Genomic DNA, 22,320 nt, shown 5'->3' on the forward strand with positions numbered 1-22,320 from the left:
GCTAAGGCATTTAATTGTATAACACATTCATCGGTTTATCATTTCTCACTGATTTCATATCAATTTTTACTACACAGATGATTTCTAAGAAAATTATTAATTCCTTTTTTTCTTTTTTCTTTAATTTTATTTTTGTATATGCCTTCTAAATTTTCAAATCGCAAAAGATTAATTATATAATTCCATAAAATTGTGTAATTCAGTATATCAAGATTGTAGAGAAGAAGAAGGTAATATGGCATCCATTTTCATTTTATTTAATAATTTTGTTTATAATTAACATTTTCTATTGAAACTTGAACGATTACATTCGTCAAAGTGTTATTTGACAGATTCTAGGCTCAAAGTAATGAGATATTTATTATTTAGGACGTGATTTATAAAAATTTAATGCCCTGCATAATCGGTGGCAGAAAAAAGTTGTAATATGGCTACTTATAGAAATAATTAAAAAAAATTAGTTTAGTTTAAAAGACACACAGTATCTTGCTACAAAATTATATATTTTTAATTTTTCATTATTTAAAATTTTTCTAGAATTTTTAAAAATACTTGGCGTGCCCGAGTTTCTTTATATTACGTCTTATATATTATATTTAAATAATACGACTCGGGCAGGCCAACTTTTTTTTTCACTATGATCCCGTTTGAAATACCTGGCTAATTGTATGATCTAATCTTTTTTTGTAATAGTTTAATTTAAAAACATGCTTTGAATATAAGATAGACTAATATACGATATTTTTTTAAAAAAAAGGTTTTTTTTAAGAATTTTGGAAGACAATACAACACTTTTTTATACCTAGCGTACTTTTTTTTTTAAGATTTTTGTAGGGATCTCACTACTTTTTAGTACTCTTTTAATTGAAAAATGTTTTTACTTTTAAAAAGATTAAAAAAAAAAATTATTGTTATTATAGATAGCAAAATTCGTAATTATTTTCTCAACAAAATGTACAAATCAATCATAATATTAAAGAATCTACTTTCTCTGCTAAACACAGCCCATACTTCTTTTTAATTATCCTCGAACTAGCTTGGCAATTACGAAAATTTATTAATTATAACTAAAATACTAAATACAATAAAGAAATTATATTTCTTATTATTGTACATATTTTTATTTTCTGTTATTGTACATTTTTTTAATTATATATTAATTATTCAAATTAAATTATAAATACAATAAATCAATAATAACAAAGGCTAATAAGAGTGCTGCGCGGTTGTTTTTGCGCAAAAGTAAATAGTCATTTATAGACTGAAAATCATTTAATTGATAACATTATTCTTTGAACGTTTCAACTTTCTTTGGAATCATCATCAGCAGGAGTTACATTAAAAGTTATCTGATAAAGAACGCATCTTTCTAACAAATTAGTAATCTAGTCATCGTCGATCCCATGTGGTTGCCACTGTCGCATGTCGGTTTGCTGAATCCGAAGTGTAAACTTTCTAGCTTGATATGAGGGAAAGGCTTGATCACCTTATAATTGATGTTATGCGATAATACCTTCTAAAAATTAAAGATTTGAGTAACTCACCGTCAAAAATCGACGACGACTCACAAAGCCATGGATAAGGTGTATAACAATTGTAATTATCAAAACGGTATTAGGGAATGCCGTAATCAGTACGAAATGTTTCCAATAAAGCGGTTTTCAATAGACTGATCGTTATACATGAACACAAAGCAAGTCGAAGATACATTAATTTAATAGAATAGACAAGCAACCTAACAATTGTCACATAATAATATATTTTCATATTAGCATCACTAAAAGAACGGCGAGCTAAATAAATAACTCTATAAGCAATTGTTAGAATACGTCACCTAATAACGGAGATAATAGGGGTAACCATATTGTCGACAGTAGCCATAATACCCTCTTTTCCTCTAATAAAAATTGAAATTGTTTTAGAAATGTAAACAATTTAATTTTATTTCCTTGATTTATTGTAATTATACGATTTCACGCTTCATAAATAGTGAAAATACAAAAATAATATTAACTCAACCACTCGACCATTCTAACTCATAGTCGATTATTGCGAGAAATATCATCATAGCCTCAGTGGTCGAGTTGGCTAAGACACCCATACCGGAGATTCGGAAGGTCGCTGGTTCGAACCCTGGCTGAGGTGATATTTTTCGCAATAATTTCTTTACAGTTTTTTTAAAGGGAAAGTATTAATATTAATTTCAATTTTAATAATACGTGATATTACTTAATTTTGTTAAATTAAGAACTGTGTTGTGACTGAAAATTAATTCGGCACGCAGTTCATTAAATTTGAGGAAAGTATATAAAATTAAACAATACAAGCACGCAGATTTAGCTGCGACCGTTGAAGGCATTCTTGTTCAATTTGTATTGATTACTGGTTATATTTGATCGATAATAATGCAAGAACTGTTGTAGCTTCGACATTTTTGTATTAGAATTTTTTGCTCCATTTTACCTCCAGAGTGCTGTTCAAATGTTGTTCGGTAATTGTAAGACACCCTGTATATTTTTTTCTACGCCTCTTCATTAATTTTCAGACATTTTCGATTGAATTTGCATTGGATGATTGTGATGGCCAATCTAGTATTTCGATATTACTTTTTTTTCTCTCTTGAAGTTTTTAATATCTTTAAAGGTTAGATTTGCATTCGATCAATTTTTTGATTTTATGCGCCCTATTTGGAATGTATGAAATCGCGAGATATCTCTGTCCATATTATTTGAGTTATTATATTTCAAAATTCAGCTATACATCCGTTAGAATTTCATGGATACTTTTCGTTTAATTAACAGGAATATCAATTCAAGGGGATAATCATTATCTAATAATATATTTATAACTAATTCAAAATTTTTTAGTGAAATTTCGGATACGATAGTAGAGAAGAAAGTTATATTATGATCACCCATTTATATTTCATTCAATAACTTTGTTAATAATTAATATTATATTAAAAATTAGCGATTATATTTATCAAAATATTGTCTGATAAGTTCTAAGACACAAAGATTTGAAATATTGATTATTTAAAAATTGTAATCTGATAAGCTCCAATAAAATGAAGTAAATGTATTGTATATAATGCCAATAAAGAGCCAAATACAAGGTTTTTTGCGTGTAATTCAATCTAGTCTTAGAGAGAAAGAGAGAGAGAGAGAGAGAGAGAGAGAGAGAGAAACACGTTATGTAGATGTTTTGGTTCCGAGATTTGGAGCATCCTTAGTATGATTATTTTTCGGCGGTATAACCTGTGAATCTAATTTTATATCATGATAAAATAATTGTTAATAAATTGAATGCATCGCGTTACATACAATCAAACTAATGCCTCTATGAACATCAAAATCTTTTAGTTGTTTTGCTTGTTGATCGCCATCCATTGATTGAATGCTCAAAGAAGCATTTATAAATTATTATTTGCCAAATATATTAGGCAAGGATCTGAGCGTTTACACTATAATTATTATTTTTAATTTAGAAAACGCTATTTTTTTACAATTATTTAAATGTAATTACATGACAGTGTTGATAAAACAAGCAAAGTAAATGGAGAACTAAGGTAAGGTAGTACAAAAGTACACAAGCTTTGTCTTGACGTAGAAAAAGAGTTAATGGTTTTGTTAATTAAAATTTGTTTAGTTCCAAAGTTTAATGATTTACAATTAATAAACATTACCAATGGTGTAGCAAAATAAATTATTTTTCGGAATACAAACAAGAAAACCACAAGCAACGTTCTTGTATTCTTACACACTTAAGCGTGTAAGAGTAAGCAAAGGCTTTATAATTAACGTTTAGGCATTTCCAAACTTTTTTAGGTGAGTACTTTTATTTTTGTTTTTTATTTTTTATTTTGGTTTTTAATTTATTAACATAAGTAAAATATTTTTTCTTAGACATAACTTGCTCAAGTTACGATTTCTATGAACAACTGCTAAGTATTTAACATCCTGTCAAATAGAGAAAAATAAATAAGTTTATTCAAAAAATTAAAACAAAACATCAGTTATCTAAGAATACGTGCGTATTCTTACACATTATCCCGGATAATGATTATCGTGTTACAAGCTCTTATTCGACACCCTTTCTATGGACAGAATTGACAAAAATTATTCACGATTACTGTTAGCAAGTAGCAAAAAATTCTCTTAACCTTTAAACGAGATTGTGTCAAAATAAGAGGAGCAGTATTTCTCATAAGTACATTACGTATTTAGCAGAAATAATACTTTGAAAATGATTAAAAAAAACAGCCAAAATAATTCAAACTTAGGTAAATCCTCTAATAAAATAATACACTTTTTAATCATTTTTTGACAAACTTTCACATACTGATCGCAGATCAAAGCAAGATTGAGATTAGCTGCAAATGTCACGTAATTTTGCAGGAAACGTCATTGCGTGCTCTTACCGACTGCGTACTCTTATACCAACATACCCTAACTACTTCCCATACAGCACACGGTATCCTGTGTATTCATTTTGATACTGATCATACTACGATCATCCGTATCAGCCTAGGGTCATCTTCAGGATATCACTTTCCAGAATATCTGTGTACGTAAGGGAAAGTAGATAAATTGCACGCACCTAAGGAAAATTTATCACAGTGAAGTGATTTTTGAAGTTGAAATCGATACGAGTACAGAAATAGAAACTTTAAACATTTTTTTATCATTATATATTGTCATATTGAACAATTTTTCATTTGGTAATGCTATATTCAGCAAAAAGAGGCAAGTGGATAAACGAAAAAATTTCTCGCGCCTTGGGTAATTGTACGCGCGATTGGATAAATGTACGCGGAGGAAAAATGAGGTTATAGTTCATTCTTTTAGCTGCACTACACTTGTACTAGTGGCACTACAATTAGTCTCACGCCTTTCAAGATGGATGCGTAAAATTGTCCACGGTGGACTTGATTTGATAAAAAAAAAACAATTACTTGATAACTATTTAATTAAATTTAATAAACAATAGCTCAAAGAACGCAGGAAAAAACGTACTTTTGTTAGGTATAACAAGATTAAATGAATAAAGTAAAAATATGGATTTATTGCCTCATTTTTTGAACGCCAAAATTGTAACAAAAATTGTGATTTTACTTTTTCTCATACAGCACAGAAAATTGCAGCAACATTGCAGCAATGTTGCAATGTTGCAGATTGCAATGCAATATTACGGAGACATTGCAGAAACATAAATTAACAATATGCCTGCAGTTTCACATGGCATATGCCAGTAATATTCCGGAAACATTGCAATATCATAATTTTTTAATAAAGTAGCGGCAATAAAGAGCCAAAGCAGAATATTTGCATATAATAATATATTAATTTAACTTATCCATAATTATTCATCCGCGTTTAGCAAACTAAAGTCGGGCGACGTTACTAAATTTTCCGCTGAATCTCTACATTCCCTAACAGTACAACCGTCCATATATCGACTGTAAGTCGACTCATCCAAGTCAGGCTTTCAAAGTTGACTGCAAATCGACTTTGCATAGACGTCTGCAGACATCCTTCAAATGTTGACTCTAAGACGTCTAGAAAATGCATGCGGTCCCGTGGTGCTGTGTGCATCATAGTATTGTTAAGAAACATAAATATTTATATTAATAGACGAAATAGGTTCATATATGAAGAAACCTCGATCTACAGCCCAATAAACAAACAATCTTTTTTAATTGTTTTTTTAATAAAAATTTTTTTTAATTTAATTTAATTATTGTATTATCCCGGGTGGAAATGTGTCTGGGCGATCCAAATTTTTGTATTGGGCCCCGTGAGGAATATCGTGACATGCCAGTATTGAAAATTTAGCCGGGCGCTGCCTAGTATGTCATTTAAGCGCTAGACAGAATTGTGCGGGTGTGCCAAGATGGAAAAATCAGCCGGGGGCTAGCTAGCGCCTGGCCAATGAGGCAGGATCACAGTAGTCATATTTTAATGTATCTAATATTATTAAATAATATATAAGAAAAATGTAAAATTATTCAACATTTCGTAAAGTTATTCGACACTCAAGCTATTATCGTGGCCTGTATCTAACTATCAACCCCGTTGCACGTACAGCCATTGCATGTAGTTTGACTTGCCCACAGCTACAGCCTCTTATTGTACATATTTTGTATTGTACATTGCGCATTGCACCGACTGTATATGGGACTTCTTTTGAGTCTTCAGGCGCAGATTCGCAGCCCTCGACATTAGGGCTGCGTTTTGTTAGGACGCTTTTTGTGTTTACAGCGCTCACTTCATCCTTGTTGTTTATCAAATGTTAAACAAAGAACAAATAATACTCACTGCGTGTGAGCGTCCAAACGGAACACAGCGGTGACTACAAACAGTTGTGTGTCACTTGGCAACTGGAATCGACAAAGTAACGTTACGAGCTTTAGTTTGTTTTGTGATTACAAGTTGCACGTTAACGTAAAATTTGGCAATTGTGTGATAATTCTTGAAATCTGGGGCTACACCGCATAGCGAATCAGGGCCTAGATAGTTTTCCAATATTGGGGCTGGCCATTATTGCCGTTACCGCCCAGTATAGTCCCAGGCTAGCCTTCCATCATAGCACCCACATTAACTTGTCGAAAACTAGCCGAGGCCCATACAGCGCCAAGTCGTAATTTCCACCCGGGATATTGATATATATTTTCTAATTACATTTTTATTTAAACAAATAACAAAAAAGTTATTCTAAATGATATTCTTCATTTGCGAAATTATTTAAAAAAAACTACAATTTTATATTTGTTCCCTGGCGGAAAAAAAACTACAAAGAACTACGTGATTTTACTGTTAAATCACGCATTTCTGCAACCAAATAGGAAATATTACGAAATAGTAAGAAAAAGTATGAAAATTGTAAATGTCGTAATAAAACGTAGTTTCTCGTAAAAAAAGTCTACAACTTTTGAGAATATACAATGAACTTCTGCGATCGAGACGTAGTTTATCGTAAAATCTCATTAAAATAAAAATTTAATTAATGCTGTAATAAGACGTAGTTTTGCGTAAGAAATTTCTACACTTTTTCAAAATATACAATGAACTTTTGCAAAATAAGACGTAGTTAATCGTACATTGGCATTAAAATAAAAATTTATTAATGTTGTAATAAGACGTAGTTTCGCGTAAGAAATTTCTACACTTTTTCAAAATATACAATGAACTTTTGCAAGATAAGACGTAGTTAATCGTACATTGGCATTAAAATAAAAATTTATTAATGTTGTAATAAGACGTAATTTCGCGTAAAAAATTTCTACACTTTTTCAAAATATAATATGAACTTCTGCAAAATAAGATGTATTTAATCGTACATTAGCATTAAAATGATTACAATCAATTACAACTTTCAACAGTTGTTCGATAAATATACAATAAAGCTAACTCGATAAATAAAAAACAATTTTTTATAATTACATTAATTTTATTTGTATTACAAAGATTTGTTACAGATATTACTATTAACAAAATTAGGAAGAAAATAATATCAATATTAATCGCCAAGACATCCTCTTGGTATGTCACTAATATAATGTTTACCATTCAACGTCATCATGATACAGTGACCTTGAATAAATGCAGGAGAACATTTCTCCAATAAACCGCCGGTGATGAAACATTCTCTAATATGAGTTACGATCACATCATTGGTTGCAAGATACGGTTGACATGATATATTAATTTTTCGAAAAAACACAACAATTTTTCTTACCACTCGATCATTTTCAGTAATCTCATAAGAACATATATTTGTAATTATACCTTTCGTATCGTCTCGAGTAACAATGATGGAATCATTGGACTTATTCGCTCGCGTGTAAATTTCACTTGTGAAACGAAGTCCGTGGCAAAGCATTTTATGGAATACTTTGCAAGATATAGCACTTCCAAAACAATTTTGTTCTTCTAAAGTTAAAGTATAGTCTTTACCTGATCCAAGTAATACACAATCGTCAATTTTACAAACATATTTCAATCTGTTTTGAAAATAATGTGCACAAAAGTCTATAAATCTATTACCATTTGGAAACTTTTTCAAGTGCATGGGCAGTTGTTTATAAAAGAAATATCTCCTCGCAATCTGTACAGCTATAAGATATGGACTAGTCTTCATCTGAAGTACTAATCTGTTTTCATTTTCAAATGGAAAAGTATTATGAGTCCACAAAGGTCCCCAGTTCTTTACGCTCGTACTTAAGTGTAAGAGCAAGTGCATATTGAACGTCATAGAAGATTTTCCAAAATACTTTTGCAATTTGACCAGAAATTTAATCAGCAACTGGTGAGCACGATCAATATTTTCTATTGTTACAGATTTTTGTAATAATATATGAATGGCAGTTATTAATAGTGCCACATGCCGCAAATATTTCATAGGAAATAATCCCCGCAGACATATCAACATGTACCACAAGAGCCAAGAACGCCATTCCGAAGCTTTCCAACACTTTCGTTCTTCAAGTGTTCTTGGTAATCGTGTGATACATGTTGGTGGTCGAATAGAAGTTAGACGCTGATTTATTATAGCTAACTGATTGGGCGAACCAACATAATATTCTTCCCCTCGTGACGTTAATATCATCTCTGTATATTGCCGAGTAACTCCTAATAAAACAGAGTGCATATAATCAGGTACTATTCCATCTACCAAATTAAATCCTTCCAGATTTATCAGTACCGACGGGCCTTTAATTCCCATATTCATAACTGGAAGAATTTCATTATTTAACGCATTTTGCATTCTACATCTTATAGATGTATCTGTGCGATTCGGAGGTACACATGTCGACATAGTATATCGGCGGTATCCATCAACACCTTCGGTAGGATGTTCGCAAAAGTTGCATCCGTAAAAGCCGTTAAAACGAATCATGTTCAAAATACAAGGTCGGGCAACAGAATCCACGCAGCAACATATAGGGTAGACTTTACTGGTAATAATTTCGTTGTTCAGATTCCATTGTACACCGTCCCGCGCCAAAGAGTTTGCTTCATTGACGAATGGTTGTAAAAACGTGTTCATATTGGGTTCTTTCTTGTGTACCCATAAACCGATTAGAAACATATGTTTTGATCGTATTTCCGACGGCAACTCATGTAACATAACATATACAGGCCAAATAGATGTTTTACTTGATTTCGCTGCTTGACACCCATCTGTATTAAAAGTATATGATAAATTCCATCTGAAATCTAACTGATTACCTGGAGCAGAATATTTTTTGTACATATAGCCATCATAAATATCTTCGAATGCATTATCGTTTTCTTTTCGCCGAGAGAAGCGGTGGTCTAAATGTTTCGAAATATCTGGATTATTCAATAGAATTTGCAACTGGTATGTAAAATTTAAAGTTATAAAGAATGACGATATTGCATCAATATCTCTCTTACAGGCATGACATACTACGTTAGCCGAACGTAAGTTTGGTCGTCCACCGAGGTATCTTTGGCAACTTGGACAAAATAAGTGGACTTTAATAGTGTCTTCAACTAATGGAAAATGTTTGAATAAACTGTATTTTGAACTTGGTAAGACATCATTGCTGTACAACTTATTTATCATATTTATGATGTCAAGTATCGCAACCCAAGTTAAACAGTGTTTTTGACCTATAAGTATGGCCATTATTAGCGCTTCTCCTTTTGTTGTTGCTGAACATGGACACAATGTTTCACTTAGAAATTGATCATACTGATTGTCCAATATCTACAGTCACATAAGAAAACAGTTGAGTTAATAGAAAGTAATATTAAGTTTATCTCAAATATTTCAGTTTATTCCCAGCAAAAACTTATATAACTGTTACTTATAATGTCCCACTCAATAATATAAAAATGTCATATACGCGTGTTATATTACAGTTATTGTCGAGTGGGATATTATAACTAACAATTATATAACAGTTACTTTGTATTTGCTGGGTTTCGATTTTATCAATGTTATAACATACTTCCTCGTCGTTTCCGTCTTCTTCAGAAGTGGAATTTTCTTGAAATAATACATCTTCGTTGAACAAATCTGCATCATCATCAAATGGTTCATTATGATGTTGCTCCTGAAACATAAAGATCTATTATATATAAAAAGTAGATCTCAAATATATTCAAGTTTATTTCAATTTCATTAAAATTATAACATACTTCCTCATCGTTTCCATCTTCTTCAGAAGTGGGATTTTCTTGAAATGACGCATCTTCATCAAACAAATTCACATCATCATCAAATGGTTCATTATGATGTTGCTCCTGAAATAAAGATCTATTACATGTAAGATCTATTAAATGTAAGAAATACATTTTTTTTTAATGTATAGACGTCTGTATACATTTTTTACTCACAGGAGATGAATGCAGATTTTGTTCACACCTTCCAATATCATTAGCATTATCTTGAAATTGCAAGTCTGAATTTTGAACGTCAGCATCGATTCTCATTTCTTCAAACGATACATTTTGTTCCAACTGATTTGATATTGTCAGTCTTTGCAATTCTGATGCATCAATTGTTGACAGAGAGTGACTGATCTCCTGTAATGTACATAATAAAACATTACGTAGGGAATAAATATATATTTATTATATATATATATATATATATATATATATATATATATATATATATATGCGTGTGTGTGTGTGGTGTGCGCGTGCGTGCGTGCGTGCGTGCGAGCGTGCGTGTGTAGCGTGTGTCAATTAAAGCATCAAAGAAAGAGTTCGGTGTAATGATTTTGAGGATATATATACGTATATAATTGATGATGTTTAAGCTTATAGACATAAAAAACCATTTACCTCTCTGTTAGGTGAGATTTTTTCTCGCTTTCTTTTGCTATGAAGGGTTTGACGAGGGATATCCTCTGTTGAATCAGGTTCTAAATATCTTTTATATTTCCGTGGAGGCATTTTCTATTATACGTAACACACATAAATTTAACGTTCACTCAACTCAAAGTAATACAATTTATGCAATCACAGTTAAATCACTATTACTACGTTTACGCGAGCATTACTTCTGTAGTAACTTACAAGAATTCCTTCGCTTAAACGGGATTTTGTAGTAACTTATAATTTACTCCGCGTAAACGAGTGAATTATCGTAAGTTACTACAGAAGTAACGCTCGCGTAAACGTAGTATATGCTTCTATAGAACAAACTGTCACGTCACAACGATACAACGTGTTTACTCGATGATAACTTCAATGGCCGTATTGTCCTCTGAAAAGAGGCAGGAGCCAATATAAATAAAAGAAGAAGAAGATGATAACCTCAACTGGAAGTCTTATCTCTCGAGAGTAGAGATCCTCAAGTAAGAGATTGGATACCGCTTAGACAACTTTTGATTGGTGCTTTGATTCGCCATATTGTTCAGGACACTTTCGGCGAGCTTTCAAAAAATGTTTAAATCAATTTAGTATATATGTAGCTTATTAACATACAAAAATAAATTTAATTAAGAATTCATATATGTTTACATTAGTTGTTCAAAGAAAATAAAAGAAGGGGCCCCGTTGACAGTTACAAAAATTTATCGGCCGTCTTTAACATTATCTCGACGGTGACTTGGATTTAAAATGCCTTGTTGCGCAGCCAAGGGTTATTCAAATTCTTCAATGTAAACGACAATACTTTTGCAAGTAAAAGTGTAGCTATGCATACTCGTATTAAATAAAACTTTTTATTGATTTCAGATATTTATTTATTTATTGCAATTATGCTTATTTTGTTAAATTGCTTCTTGTTTCTACGGATGCAAAAATTATATTATTTTTTATAAAATTCTCGTAATTTAAAAACATAAGAAATATTAATAATTTTCATAGTGATTGTACATTCCATGCTTCTGTCTACATAATTTATGACGTTTTTATTTTAAAAATTTTCCAAAAACAAAATTTTCTTTAAACCAGTAACATAAACATATACGAATTCTTAAATCAATTTTTTTAATAAGCTACATATATATATAAATATATATATATATATATATTAAATTGATTTAAACATTTGAAAGCGCGCCGAAAGTGTCCTGAACAATATGGCGGATGGACGGTGGTGTCCAATCTCTTACTTGAGGATCTTTATTTAGGCTTCTCTCTGACCAAAGTGCGCGCGCATTCAACGGAAGACGTGCAGTGCAATGCGTGAACACGACGAGACCAGGGGGAAGTGATAAGTGATCCGCGCAGTTTTTTTGATGAACGTACGACCACATGTGTTATGGCATCAACTCAGGAATAATTATACGTCGCAGTATTGCTCTTGTAGGCCTTCTTCTTCTTATAGAAGAAGAAGTGAACGCGACAAACGCGTAAGTGCATGAACAAAATAGCTTCAACAAAAAGCCAAAAATGTAAGTATTTTGATAGCATGTTTTAACACACATGGTACATTTTATGAAATAATCCTCATTATACTTTGCAAGGTTATGTTCTTAGGTTTGGTTTCAAAACGTCCTTCCCGAGGAAAATTCTACTCGAAATATATAGTTATATGTAACGTATCCTACATCTCAACATCTCGAGTACTCGCAACTCGTCGCGTCGCGTAAAAGAGTCACGGTGCGGTCTTGCTTCGCGTGTACTTGGCGCGATACACTACCGTGTTTCTTGATTATATATATCAAGTTACAAGCAATGATAAATTGCGCCTCAAGTTTTAAATATAAATGTCATCGTTACAAATTGTAACGTCGTTTTAACACATTAAATTTATTGCCAGTCAGGCCGACAAAATTTCTTGTTGTATTATTTTATCACTGGCGAGGAAATCATTTTATTGAATTCTTAATTAAGTTTTATATATAGAATAAATATGAGCCATATTAATGTAGTTATTCAACATTAATTTAAATCAAATAAAATTTAAATGGAGATTTTATTAAGGTCCATATAAAGTTCATATTTAACTTTTTTCCGCGGAATCGAGTAAAATTTTCCTTTTGAGGACGTTTTGGAACGTTACCTTAAAGATTTATCCAGATAAACTTGCATTGGTGCAAATGGATTAGTCTATTTCCTTATGCAGATGTATATGGACCAATCCATTTCTTTATATGCCTGTGCACATATGCAAGTTTGTCTGGATTGACCTTAAGTGGGAAGCATACACTCTTGCATAAATAATTTCTATTGCCACAATGGGGGGAATTACAAAACTCTGATTGGTTCATTGCCTTATGCGTTGTGCATTATGCCTTTATGCAAGAGTGTGCTTTCCACTTTAAAATCAACGTGTACAAAATGCATGTTTTCTCACTGATTCATTCAATATTGTTTCAAATAATTTTATTTATATTACAGACAATAACATTATGTTTGCATATATATATATACCACAGACCCAAAAATATCGGACTGTGCCTACAGCAGATATTTACAAATTTAATATTGATAATTATGATTCCAAAACTGATACATATAAAAAAAAGACTGATAAATTAATACTGCCTGATGGAAAAAAACAAACTTGTCAAGTTTTAAAGTTAGGAGGTAAAAGTACATACATATTCGATCAAGAGTAATATTGTCTATTCAAAATCATTCTAACTTTGTATGTTCTCACTTTCACCCCATAGATACAGAAGCAGCACTCAAGATGAAATTAAGTGAAAAAAGAGTTCGAGTTCCAAAATTAACAACGTCTATAGTTCATGATAATGATGAATCTTTACTCAGTCAGGAAAAGGAAAATGAAATCAGTAATATTATTAAAAGAAGAAAGGTAAAATTTTACGTCATTATACAATAGAACAATACAATAGAAGTTTTTATGTAATTGGATAAAGTCTATGTAGTCAACCGAACATATTTTTCATATCGTTACTTTTTGCTTTCTCATAGAGGAAGCTTTGTTTTCGTGAAAAAACATTTTTTTAGACCTCTTGATTAGACCCGGCTTTAAAGAACTTCTGTATGTACGGATTCCTTGAATTTTCAAATTTAGATATTTGTCTATAACTCAAGAATTAATCAACCAAATCTTAAAGAATTATATATTAAATAGGAGTAGAAAAGACTAAAGAATATAATAGAATTAGAAATAGCCTAATATCTCAAAATTTGCGAAAGTTAGAGCTACCACGGACATTTCTCACAAAATGAATCCTGAAGAGATAAAGATTCTTTAGTTATAAAAATTTGAATGAAGAAAACCTGATTAGGTTTTTGTAAATTTTCTATGAAAATTATATAAAAATAAAAAAAATATGCAAATTAGGTATTTACACATTGCTTTCTCATCATATTTAAGTGTACAAATTAGAAAATTGCACATTGCTTTTAATTCGCTCATATAAAGCTTCCTCTATGAGGAAGCCAAACTAATAAATGCTGTTAATTTGCGTCAAATAAAATACAAGCTTCTTCGTAAGAACCAGTCATATTAGACATCGAGATAACCCCCTAAATTTGTCTAATATGACTGGCCTATTCGTAATATGCAAGTATTTATAGATGTATTGATTTTTATCATTAATAACATTTTTTATGTGTATAAAATGATACATAACATTATTTTTATGACAATCGTTTAATTATTAGATGCATAACTTGCAAAGAGTTTGAAATATGAATGCACGATTCGGAATCGATTCCATTTTTTCTCTAAAAAATTGGCTTATTTGTGTTGTGTGCACTCTTCGCACTTTTCTGATATTGATGAAACTTGTCATATATATATAGGAAGGAGGAGAGAGTAAATAGATAAATTTAGAAATTTTTGTTGCCCAAAGACGATGCTAAGGGATAAAATCACCCCCCTTATGTGTGTAGCGGTTTTTCGCTTGTCTCAATATACCTCGAACACTATTCGAAATATCAAAAAATGTTCTATACAAAAATTTCATGGTAAAAACATGTTTATTTCATCATAGTAATAAAATTTTTTAGAAAGTTTTTTTTCTACAAATAAAAAAAATTTATTTACAAAATTATTTTTTCTAAATATTATTAATGCAGTTAAATAGAGGTATTTTTACCATAAAACTTTTGTATAAAACATTTTTTGATATTTCGAATAGTGTTCGAGATATACGAGATTGAGAAAAGCGAAACTTCGAACTCCCTGAAATACAAGCAAAATTCGGTATTATTTATGTGTAAACATAATTTCATTAATCAATTAATTATTATATATTTACATGTGATTTTGTAGCCATTTTTTACCCCAAAAATGACGACCGTTAATACTTGTACGAAAACAAAGGACGAAGCAATGTCGCAGCACTTAAATAACGTGCAAGAAAGCAATCGTACCTCATTATTGGAATTAGATACAATAAATATAAGTCCTTATATTAATTTTAATTCCGATACGGAAACTGATTCATCAGATACAAGTAAATCTTTGCATAAAAATACAGACAAAAATAATCTGTCAAAAGGTCCAATATTATCTAGACCATATCTAAAGAAGAGACTGAAACAATCTCGACTTGCATTTTATCCAATCAAGAATTCAAATATTTCAAAGCAGCTTAACATGCGATGTAAAGCTGACAGAGCAAAGTTAAAAGGCAGGGATTGCTGGGAATGTAAAGAAGTAATCCAATATTAACAATATAGTTATATAAGATATGAATAAATAAAAATATATATATAAATCAGGGTCGGTAGTAACAAATTAAAAAGTTAAAAGTTTAATAAAGTTAAAAAGTTGAAAACTTTTTACTTAACTTAGTTAATTTTAAATAATTTAATTTTTAACTTTAACTAGTCATTTTAAAACACATAAACTTTAACTTATTAAGTTTTTTCCTAAGTTAAAGATGTATCTATGCAAAAGAAAAGAATTGTAAAAGAAAAAATACATTTCCACATAAAAATAATATTTCTTTGTTATTTCATATAAAATTAATGTACAAATAAAGTATTGAATTTATTTGATAATCTACATATTCTACATTATAATTGTTTTGGGTAATCTAACTTTAAAAAATTTCGATTTTCTAATGTAGTATAAATAATGTTTTTCAAAATTAACTTTTAATTTAACTTGAGTTAATCTTATTTTAACGTAACTTTTAACTGAGTTAGTTTTCTGTTCATGTAACTTTTAAGTTTTAACGTAACTAAATTAAATTTATAAGCCATTAACTTTAACTTAATTTAATTAAAGAAATATATTTATTTACTCAACCCTGATATAAATTAATATAAGTATAAATTAAAAAATAAATGTTAATATAAATAAATATAAATATAAATAAGTAAATATAAATATAAATAAATAAATATATAAATATTTTTCTCATAAAAAAGTAATTCATAATATTTGATTTTTAGTATTATAAGACTTTGTCGTTGTCAGAAAAAGAATTACAAAAACGTAAAAATCAATGCTCACGACATCGACAAATATGAGCGACCAAATACACCAGAAGATATAATATTTTATTTTATTATCACTTTTTATGTTATATATAATAAACATAATGTTTTTAAAGGTTTTTGGGATCCGGAGTTTCCCGAGACAGATTCATCATGACAGAATTATCATGACAGAATAATTTTAACTGAAATGTTTCGTCATTTGAATCTGATTCTCAAGGCTTCATTGCGACTCGGGCTACGTAAACATTATGATGTATACAATCCTTAATTTGGTTAATGCATTAGGTAACCAAGTGAAATAATTAATGTCACTGACATCATTTTGACTTGTTTTTACTGGGATGCAAGCAACACGAACAACCCTTTTTCTCCAAATTTGTTCGGAAAAGAATCGATTCAGAATCGTGCAACCTTAGTTTGAAACACTTTCTTACATTTGCTGCGTGTGTTATTCAGAATTCATGTAATTTTTTAATAAATTATTTTTAGATTGATCAAGAGCTTTGTAAAAAATCTACACAGGAGACTAATACTTCTATTATTGCTGCTTATATAAGTGCATCTAAGCAGCGGTCGTTACATTCCAGTGCTGATCATGAGAATGAAGCATCCAATGTTTCTAATAATGAAGAAGACAAGTGTTCAAGTAATGATTTACTAAAAGAAAAACAAAAAGAATTAGATGAATGTTTACTGAAACTGAAACATGCTGAAAACAGAGCAAAGCATTGGGAAGAACAATATAATACTTTAAAAAAATCTGGAAGTTACAATCTTACCGAAAAGACCGGAAAAGATATCGTTACTATCTTAGAAACGATCAGCAACCGTACGATTCATGGTAAGAATTTATTTTATACTATTAAGAACATAAAAGAAAAATTGGCAATAAGAGAGTCGACGCGGTTATTACTGTGTAATGTCAAAAGACACAAATATATTTTCATATTACAAGTTTCCGGACGTTTCTTCTTCGAGCCATCCTCAGCAGTACAATAAACCATTCTCCATCATAACCATGAGCTTTCGGATTAGGAGGTCGGAAAACCATGAGAACTAAATGATTGCTATATTGAGTGTCGTGCGATCTATCGTGACAACAACATGTCATGGACATTTTAATCTTTAATGTATTTTTAATGTAATTTTATATTGTTGACCACCTTCCGTTCTCCGGACTATCTGATAGCAATCATTTAATTCTCATGGTTTTCCGACCTCTTAATCCAAAAGCTCATGGTTATGATGGAGAATGGTTTATTGTACTGCTGAGGATGGCTCGAAGAAAAGCCGAAACATCCGGAAACTTGTAATATGAAAATATATCTGTCTTTTGACATTACGTACTAATAACCGCGTCGACTCTCTTATCGCCAATTTTTCTTTTATGTTCTTATTATTATTGAGTCTTTAATTATTTTTTTATACTATTAAATTTTACATTTATAATACGTTTCAATGTTTCTAATAATTGCAGATGATATTGGTGATAATGCACCTCAATATGAGAATAAAATTAATGCGTTTAAAGAACGAACAACCCATATAGGAAATGATGTTTGGATACCTACAATGATTTACGAGGAACTTATGCGTGAGAAAGAGTTCACTTCATTCATAAAAAGTGCATGCTATGCTGTCTGGGGACCCGACAAGCTGGCTGAACGTTCTATGCGTGAACAACGTAATGTTAAGGAACCGACATTAACTCCTACTAAAAAAAGTGCAGTTTCATCATTGTTTTGCCATTGGATGAGAGATAAGAAACATATGCCGCAGACTTTTATTGAGGAGCAAATGAATAGAACTAAACTGAACAAATACTTCAACGGGGCAATTTCAGCAGCCAGGAAGAAAATTAATTACAAGACCATAAAAACGCCCAATCCTGAAGTGACACAAAAAAAGAACCCTACAACTGAACATTTACAAAATTTGGAAGTTTCTGGAGACGACAAGTCAGATAGTGAGCATTCCTGCTCTCAGAGTTCGGAAGCGAGCTGTGATTAATGTAAAGTTTATATATGAGTCAGAAATAATTTTTTTATTTTCCTTTTATTTACAGCCAAAGCGTACTTTAAGGGGTTGCGCACAATGAAAGGAATAGGGAACAAGGAACAGAGAATAGGAAACAGTTCAATATTAATGTTCTCTGTTCCTTGTTCCCTATTCCTTTCATTGTGCGCTAAGTGTGTTCGTAAAACGTGCAATTTAATCAAAGTATTTTGTGATTTAGTTTAATATATGTACGTTGTTTTTTTTTATATGAACTACTTTTATATAAACTACAGTTAACACTTCTTGTATAACATATAGATACATAATACTAAATATTTTTGTTTTATGATCAATGTAAACCTACAAAATTGTAAGTGTTCACACAATATTTTTAGGATCTTATTCGTAAAATCCATGTAAAAAGCATCTAAACAATTTTTGTGTTTTTAAATTCATTAGTCCTTAAGCTCGGATGTCTCGAGAGTTTTCTGCTCTTAGAATCTTTGGATTTTGAAATCTTGGATCCCCGTACATGTAGGAAACACATTGCCTCAAGAACTTATGTCCCTTAATTGTAATTCCCTTAGTCTTAGAATATTTTGCAGAAAAGTTGGATTATGGAAATTTTGATTTTATATTTTGTATTTTTTTATATATTCAATTATATATTTGATAAAGCCTATTAAGATCTCCTAGTATCGAGCGCTGCGCATAAGAGACAGATCTTGCATTCAAGAGTTTATTTCCTAATAAATTGTTTTTGTATACCAACGATGCACACGTTTGCGTTAATCCGTTAATATGTTACGTTACATCGGAGAGTTTGGCGTCATTGTTCTACGAGGACGTTCCGGTAAATTGACCTGTGTGTTTGTAAATCTTGCATAAGCAAGTGATCTCAACATGTATGTATGTATGTATGTATACTGAATAAAGTTTATTAAAATTATTACGTAGATTTTATGTATACTGAATAAAGTTTATTAAAATTATTACGTAGATTTATATGTATAAAGGTGACATTTCATGGGCAGTGAACAACAGCAGCAGATCGTACCGATTGTGGCTACAAGACAGAGAATTTCTAAAAACTCAAGAACTTCTCTATTTTGTAGCCAATCAGTACGATCTGTCGCTGCTGTTCTATTGCCCATAAAATGTCATCTTAAGTTGTAATTAGACGGAGAAAAACGTAGAAATTATGCGTAACAAGTTTCTACGCATAATTAATGATTTCTATGTCTTAGTATGCTTATCTACAACAAATAAAAAAACTGTCCGAAACCGCGCATTTTCTCGTGAATAGTTGCAATTTTAGCGTACTTTGGCATTAAGTTAATTGCATCTCTAACTTAGTTGTAGTTTCCGCGGATTTTTTGTCGTAGTTAGTTGTAGTTTGGCGGAGTTGTTAAAAATGTTTGAGTATTTTTTACACTCATCTACAAACAATTATTAAGAAAGTTTTCGAAATCGCGCATTTTTTGTGATTAGTTGTAATCTTAGCATTGTTTAGCATTAAAACTTCTTATTTTCATGTAGAATCTCTACTTTACTTGTAGTTTCCGCGTATTTTTTTTCGTAATTGGTAGTAGTTTGGCACAGTTGTTGCATAAAAAGTTGGAGAATTATTTCCGCCAGGGTTTATATAAATACTGTGCTTAAATTATACATATATCATTTTTTCGATAACATATATTGACCTGATCTATCAGTTATATATACATATCAGCATAAAGTGTTACAGCGTAAAGGTTATCATGAGAGATCAATTTGCAACAATCACGGAGATCAAGCAACGTTTACTGTCACGACTTGGATGGGTGACCGCTTAGAAATCCCCGAAAAAATATTCCCAAAATTTTTTTTTGCAAAAAATGTTTTTTAAAATGTTACACAAATATTATTTTGTTCATTGGAATTATGTGGTGTAATAATATTTATGTGAATATTTTGGAAAAATGGGATGTTTTAATGCAATATTTCAAAAAGCGAACATCTTAATGTTGCTGCAATCTTCCAGCAATGTTGCAACAATGTTTCGCAATCAAAATGCAATATTACAATGTTTCAATGAAATCATTCGGCAATGTTCCTGCAATCTCTCTGTGCTGTATGGGTTCTTATTTTTTCAATCCACTACGTTTTTAAATGATATAACGTATGGTTATATATTAAAAAAATACCTTCAGCCTACAAATATCGTCATGATATAATCTTTATTCATCGGGAAGATGCCAAACCACGAAGCGTACAATTACCCAGTGCGTACAATAACCCTACTTTCCTCTATATGCATAGGATTGACGCAGAATATTCAACTGATACGTAAGCTTTCATCTGTGTTCGTATATTCTTAGGATTGACTCAGGATATGATACTGATACGTACATAACACGTATATGCGCAGAATTGATACAACTGATATGCTTTTATCCGTGCGCCTAGAGTACCTTAATTAATAATTAAGAAAAAAAAACAGATAGATATTATCTTCATTGTAAGATTTTAGAATATTATCTTCATTTTAACATAAAATACTTAACCTTTAAACACGTAAGTGGGTCTAAGAGATCCCTGAGATATGAAGTTTTGAACGCTTCCTGTGTGAAGACGTGAAAAAAGTTTGAAATCTCCTCTTTTGATTGATATGGTTGATTAACTTTTTTGGTAAACTAGAATTCGAACGGCATGGCAGCAAAATTTTGTTAGGGTTAATGTGACCCATATAGTGTGTAAGTGAAACTTTTTTTGTGAGTATTTTACATAAAAATGCTGGACAAAATACGTTCGAACAGGTCGGTTTGCGGATGTTACTTGCATATACTCTGTCTAAAGTTGGAATATTATAAAATGCTGTAGAAAAGAGAGTTTTTCCGAAATATATCATGAAACACATCAATTTTCAATTGTAAACACGATTTAATCAAAAGTACCTCATATTCACCTTGTTACATAAGTACATTTTTTAATAGAAATGACAATGATATAATTTTTTTTTTTGAAAGTATGAATTTTTACCTTTAAGACGCTGTATTGTAAAGTTTTTTAAAGTTTATTGTTGCAAAGATATGATTTTTTTTTTAAATGGATTTTTAGATGCTCAAAAATACCTCATATTCTCCATGTTACATAATTATACTGTTTAAAAAGAATGACTTTGCTAAATTTTATTTTGAAAGTGTGACTTTTTAGCTTTAAAACGCTGTATTTGAAAGTCCTTAAACGTTTTTTGTTGTGAAGATATGATTTTTTGAAGGAAAAGTGGATTTTTGACTAATTTCTCATTTTTGCTTAATGATTTTTTTTTTATAACTTCACAATAAATGATTTTTCGGCAATACCGATTGTGCACACTCCTGAGATTTTAAACTTTCGTTTAAAAAAAAAATTGTTGAAAAATATTGATTGTAATCAAAGTTATAGCTTCTCAAAGTTGGAAAAAACTCCCAGACCCAAAAATGTGTTTCCGTATTTTACAGGATCAGTGTGTTTAAGGGTTTATGTAATAAAATAAAGTTTAAAAAATTTATTAATGCAATTAATTATTAATTTAATTATTAATTATAAATTAATAAATATTATTTTATGTTTTTAAAATAATGTTACTTGAGATACTCTGGCCGCGCTCATATAATCTTACCCTGCCCGTACCAAACAAAACAAGCACGTCACTGTGACGTGCTAACTCGTCGCATGTTACGTCTCAGCAACGTCGCAACTGGTGTCGAGACGTAATTGCTACGTCGCTGACATGTAACATCCAAATTTCAGCGACGTTATAATGACGTGTATTTTATAACTTATGCACTAATTGCGACCTGAAAATTATTAACCAATTTTGAAAAATTAAGATTTGTTTTTACTGCATTATGTACGTAAAATATAGATAAAATGTATAATAGTTGTACACTGACAATAAAAGAAAAGAATTCATCAGAAAAATTATTCTACTATAACAGAACAC

At 30.7% G+C, this 22,320-nt stretch overlaps 2 protein-coding genes across 7 annotated transcripts; one reads left to right on the forward strand and one right to left on the reverse strand.

Moving 5' to 3' along the window:
* Nucleotides 1–7,428: 7,428 nt before the first annotated feature.
* LOC113002767 lies at nucleotides 7,429–11,475 on the reverse strand. Of its 6 annotated transcripts, none has more exons than XM_039454274.1 (6): nucleotides 11,295–11,475; nucleotides 10,821–10,934; nucleotides 10,368–10,556; nucleotides 10,170–10,274; nucleotides 9,980–10,099; nucleotides 7,429–9,735 (listed from the first exon to the last, which is right to left on the reverse strand). In XM_039454274.1, the coding sequence occupies exons 2-6, from the start codon at nucleotides 10,929–10,931 to the stop codon at nucleotides 7,519–7,521; spliced, it is 2,742 nt and encodes a 913-aa protein (XP_039310208.1). In that variant the 5' UTR covers nucleotides 10,932–10,934; nucleotides 11,295–11,475; the 3' UTR covers nucleotides 7,429–7,518. The 6 variants fall into 6 exon arrangements, with proteins under 6 accessions (XP_039310208.1, XP_039310206.1, XP_039310207.1 ...); XM_039454272.1 differs by lacking the exon at nucleotides 11,295–11,475 and adding an exon at nucleotides 11,055–11,288; XM_039454273.1 differs by lacking the exon at nucleotides 11,295–11,475 and adding an exon at nucleotides 11,039–11,288.
* Nucleotides 11,476–12,123: 648 nt separating this feature from the next.
* On the forward strand, nucleotides 12,124–19,312 carry LOC105206851 (BEN domain-containing protein 5). The gene is made up of 5 exons (XM_039454277.1): nucleotides 12,124–12,379; nucleotides 13,329–13,517; nucleotides 13,604–13,749; nucleotides 16,848–17,199; nucleotides 17,836–19,312. Exons 1-5 carry the CDS (start codon nucleotides 12,346–12,348, stop codon nucleotides 18,366–18,368), a joined length of 1,254 nt encoding a protein of 417 aa, XP_039310211.1. The 5' UTR covers nucleotides 12,124–12,345; the 3' UTR covers nucleotides 18,369–19,312.
* The last annotated feature ends 3,008 nt before the right edge of the window (nucleotides 19,313–22,320 follow it).

Source organism: Solenopsis invicta, chromosome 10 (genome assembly GCF_016802725.1).
Source record: "Solenopsis invicta isolate M01_SB chromosome 10, UNIL_Sinv_3.0, whole genome shotgun sequence".
Lineage (NCBI taxonomy): Eukaryota > Metazoa > Arthropoda > Insecta > Hymenoptera > Formicidae > Solenopsis > Solenopsis invicta.